The sequence below is a fragment of the Gossypium hirsutum genome, chromosome A06 (genome assembly GCF_007990345.1).
Source record: "Gossypium hirsutum isolate 1008001.06 chromosome A06, Gossypium_hirsutum_v2.1, whole genome shotgun sequence".
Taxonomy (NCBI): domain Eukaryota; kingdom Viridiplantae; phylum Streptophyta; class Magnoliopsida; order Malvales; family Malvaceae; genus Gossypium; species Gossypium hirsutum.
Genome location: NC_053429.1, coordinates 14,576,148 through 14,578,774, shown reverse-complemented (window position 1 = coordinate 14,578,774; position 2,627 = coordinate 14,576,148). Strand labels below are relative to the sequence as shown.

Here is a 2,627-nt window from a genome sequence, read left to right as displayed (position 1 = left end):
GACGTGTCAAGTTTTGGCAGATTTTTTTTTTGTCTAACGGCGTTAGGTGAGGGGGAAATGAGTAACAGCAACGTTGTTTGAATAAGTACGTAGGTATAGTTTAGAGGTAATTTTTGAAGAAGCGTTTATTTTATTTTATTTTGATGAAAGAAGAAGCGTTTATTTTATTGGTGCAAGATATTAAAAATGGTGCTAGTCCAACTGGCTCCGTGATTCACGGGTTTGTTTATATTATGAATTTATGCTGGTTCATTTATTTAAAGAAAAATCGTATATTTTTATTTTAAGTATCTACTCAATGTCCTAAATTTTACAGTCAACCCATTTGACTCAAGTATGAAAATTAGTTAAATGTAAGCAACTTAGTTAAACTTTAAAGTGAAGAGGTAAACTTTTTAAATAGCGAAAATTTTGACAATAATTAAATTAAGCTACATTTTAGAACACCATAAACTAGTAATTTTTAATATTTAACTTTTTCCCTTTTTGCTTTAGAATTAAATATTGAAATGCTTATTTGCTCCCAGACCTATAGTATAAGTGTCCTTTAGATGATTAAATTAAACCAATTTTCAACCTAGTAATAAACATCATCGATTTAAGTGATTAAAAGTGAGAGACCAATATTTGATTGGAAAATTATGATAAAATCTAGAATTGGTATATATGAAGAAACCGGCGGCCCAATTCAACTACCAGCGCAGGAAGGGCCGCTGTCCTTTCCTCCTCTAAAAGCGGCTACACACCACACCAACTCCACCACCAAAAGTAAAAGCCACGAAATACTATCTTTATTTATAATATTAATGAGCAAGAAACCATCACCAAATCTTCCATAAATTAAAAGCTTTGACATATGTTTGATGAACACTAGTGCTAGTGGGGACTCTTTTGGTGACCAAAGAACAAAACCCAATGCAACAACAATAATAAGGAGCTTATGTGAAACGACGACAAACATAAGAACAACCCCCAAAGTGAGAAAAACAGTACCCTTTCTCTAATTTCCGTTGTTTCAATCCAAGTTTTTCAAAACACCCTTTAATGGCTCCTCCTCTATTATTTGTATTCATCACCGTCACCAAATAAGTGATTTCCCCTTTTGACTCTCTTTGTAATCCGTAACCAATGCTGCTTCGAAATTCCATTTCCAATACCAAAAGGTTCTTTCAGAAAACCTTACGAAGTTTCAAGTCTCTCTTCTCTGGTACTGATGCTGAACCTTACCAAAGGCTACCCAAAGCCTCTCCGTACAATCCCTATTCATTCACCGCTGCAGGCGTTGCCGTGAATCCCAACGACAATGGCAACCCAAAGGAAAGAAATGACAACAGGAAAAAGATAAAATTTTCAACTCATAATATAGAAGCACAAAGACAAGGAAACAATAAGGGAAATATGAAGCAGTCTACGACACAAGGAAGAGATGACCATCAGGACATTAAGCAGCATAAAACGAGGAGTGCCAAGGTGGGGAACAGACGAGAGGATTGTAATTCAGGCGAGAGAAGAAGAGAAGAAAGGAATTTATCAGTGCCACAAAAGCTGAAAGAGCTAGAGATGATGGATATGAGCAATATGGAACATGTTCTTGACATTGAAGAGGTTCTTCACTACTATTCTCGACTCACTTGTCCTACCTATCTTGATATTGTCGACAAGTTTCTCATGGAAATGTATGCAGAAATTTTGGGACCCCCAGATTCTCCAAGAAGAGTCAACTCAAGCCAAAATATCGATCAGTGAGATCCTGATTCATCCCTTCTCTCCCATGTTTTGCGTGAGAGGATTTTTGGACAGGTCCAGACTTGAAATTGTCATAATTATTTCTGTAAATCTCTGCGTTTTTACTTTTGTTTTTCTTTCTGATACAACCCTTCTCTCCCACTTTTTCTTTGATTTCCCCAATTGATGCCACTTAAGACATGGTTGTGAGACAGGATACGAAATTTAACTTTGAGAAATGATAATTTTTTTTTCTCAAATAAACATAATTTCATTCATCATATATTAACGGTATCCAACATAACTGCGATATCATCCTGCTCAATAACATTTAATTTAGTCAACGAGTGTGCTACTTGTTTTGCTTGTCTTCGAAAAGGTGTGATCTCATCTTCGAACCCGTGTAGTCTTTGCCTTGCATCATTTATAAGTGGTCCAATGACTAATAAATCTGTTTTCGCTGAACAAAACCACTTAATGTCCTGCAGTGAATCATCTTGTAACCATATACATTGATGTACCATTTGGTGAGTAAAGTCTATGGCCCTTAGTGCTACCATTGCTTTTGTCATGCACGGATTCGGATTCACCTCTTTGGAAGGAGCAGTGCTCCCAGTATAAAACCATCCAGGTCACCGGATAGCCACCCCAATCCTTGCTCCAGGTGATGTTGCAAAAAAGGTGGCATCGAAATTTACTTTTACATGGCTTGCTGGAGGAGGCAGCCAATTTATACCAGTATGAGTAGCGGTGGTAGTCTTAGCTGATTGCGCAAGATTGTAGTATTCCTATAGGAACACTTTAGCTTTACCAACAGCTCGCGCTAGAGGTGAAACATTGTTATTAAACGGTCTAATTTCGTATGCCCCATATTTGCTTTAAAGCATGCAGATCATCCTCAT

The 2,627-nt window shown here is 37.0% G+C and overlaps 1 protein-coding gene across 1 annotated transcript; it reads left to right on the top strand.

Moving 5' to 3' along the window:
* The first annotated feature begins 863 nt into the window (after nucleotides 1–863).
* On the top strand, nucleotides 864–1,922 carry LOC107903802 (uncharacterized). The gene has a single exon (XM_041115182.1). It carries the CDS (start codon nucleotides 1,129–1,131, stop codon nucleotides 1,744–1,746), a length of 618 nt encoding a protein of 205 aa, XP_040971116.1. The 5' UTR covers nucleotides 864–1,128; the 3' UTR covers nucleotides 1,747–1,922.
* The last annotated feature ends 705 nt before the right edge of the window (nucleotides 1,923–2,627 follow it).

Coding starts and splice junctions, on each gene's coding strand:
- LOC107903802 (XM_041115182.1), top strand. CDS start 1,129: ATGCTGCTTCGAAATTCCATTTCCAATACCAAAAGGTTCTTTCAGAAA.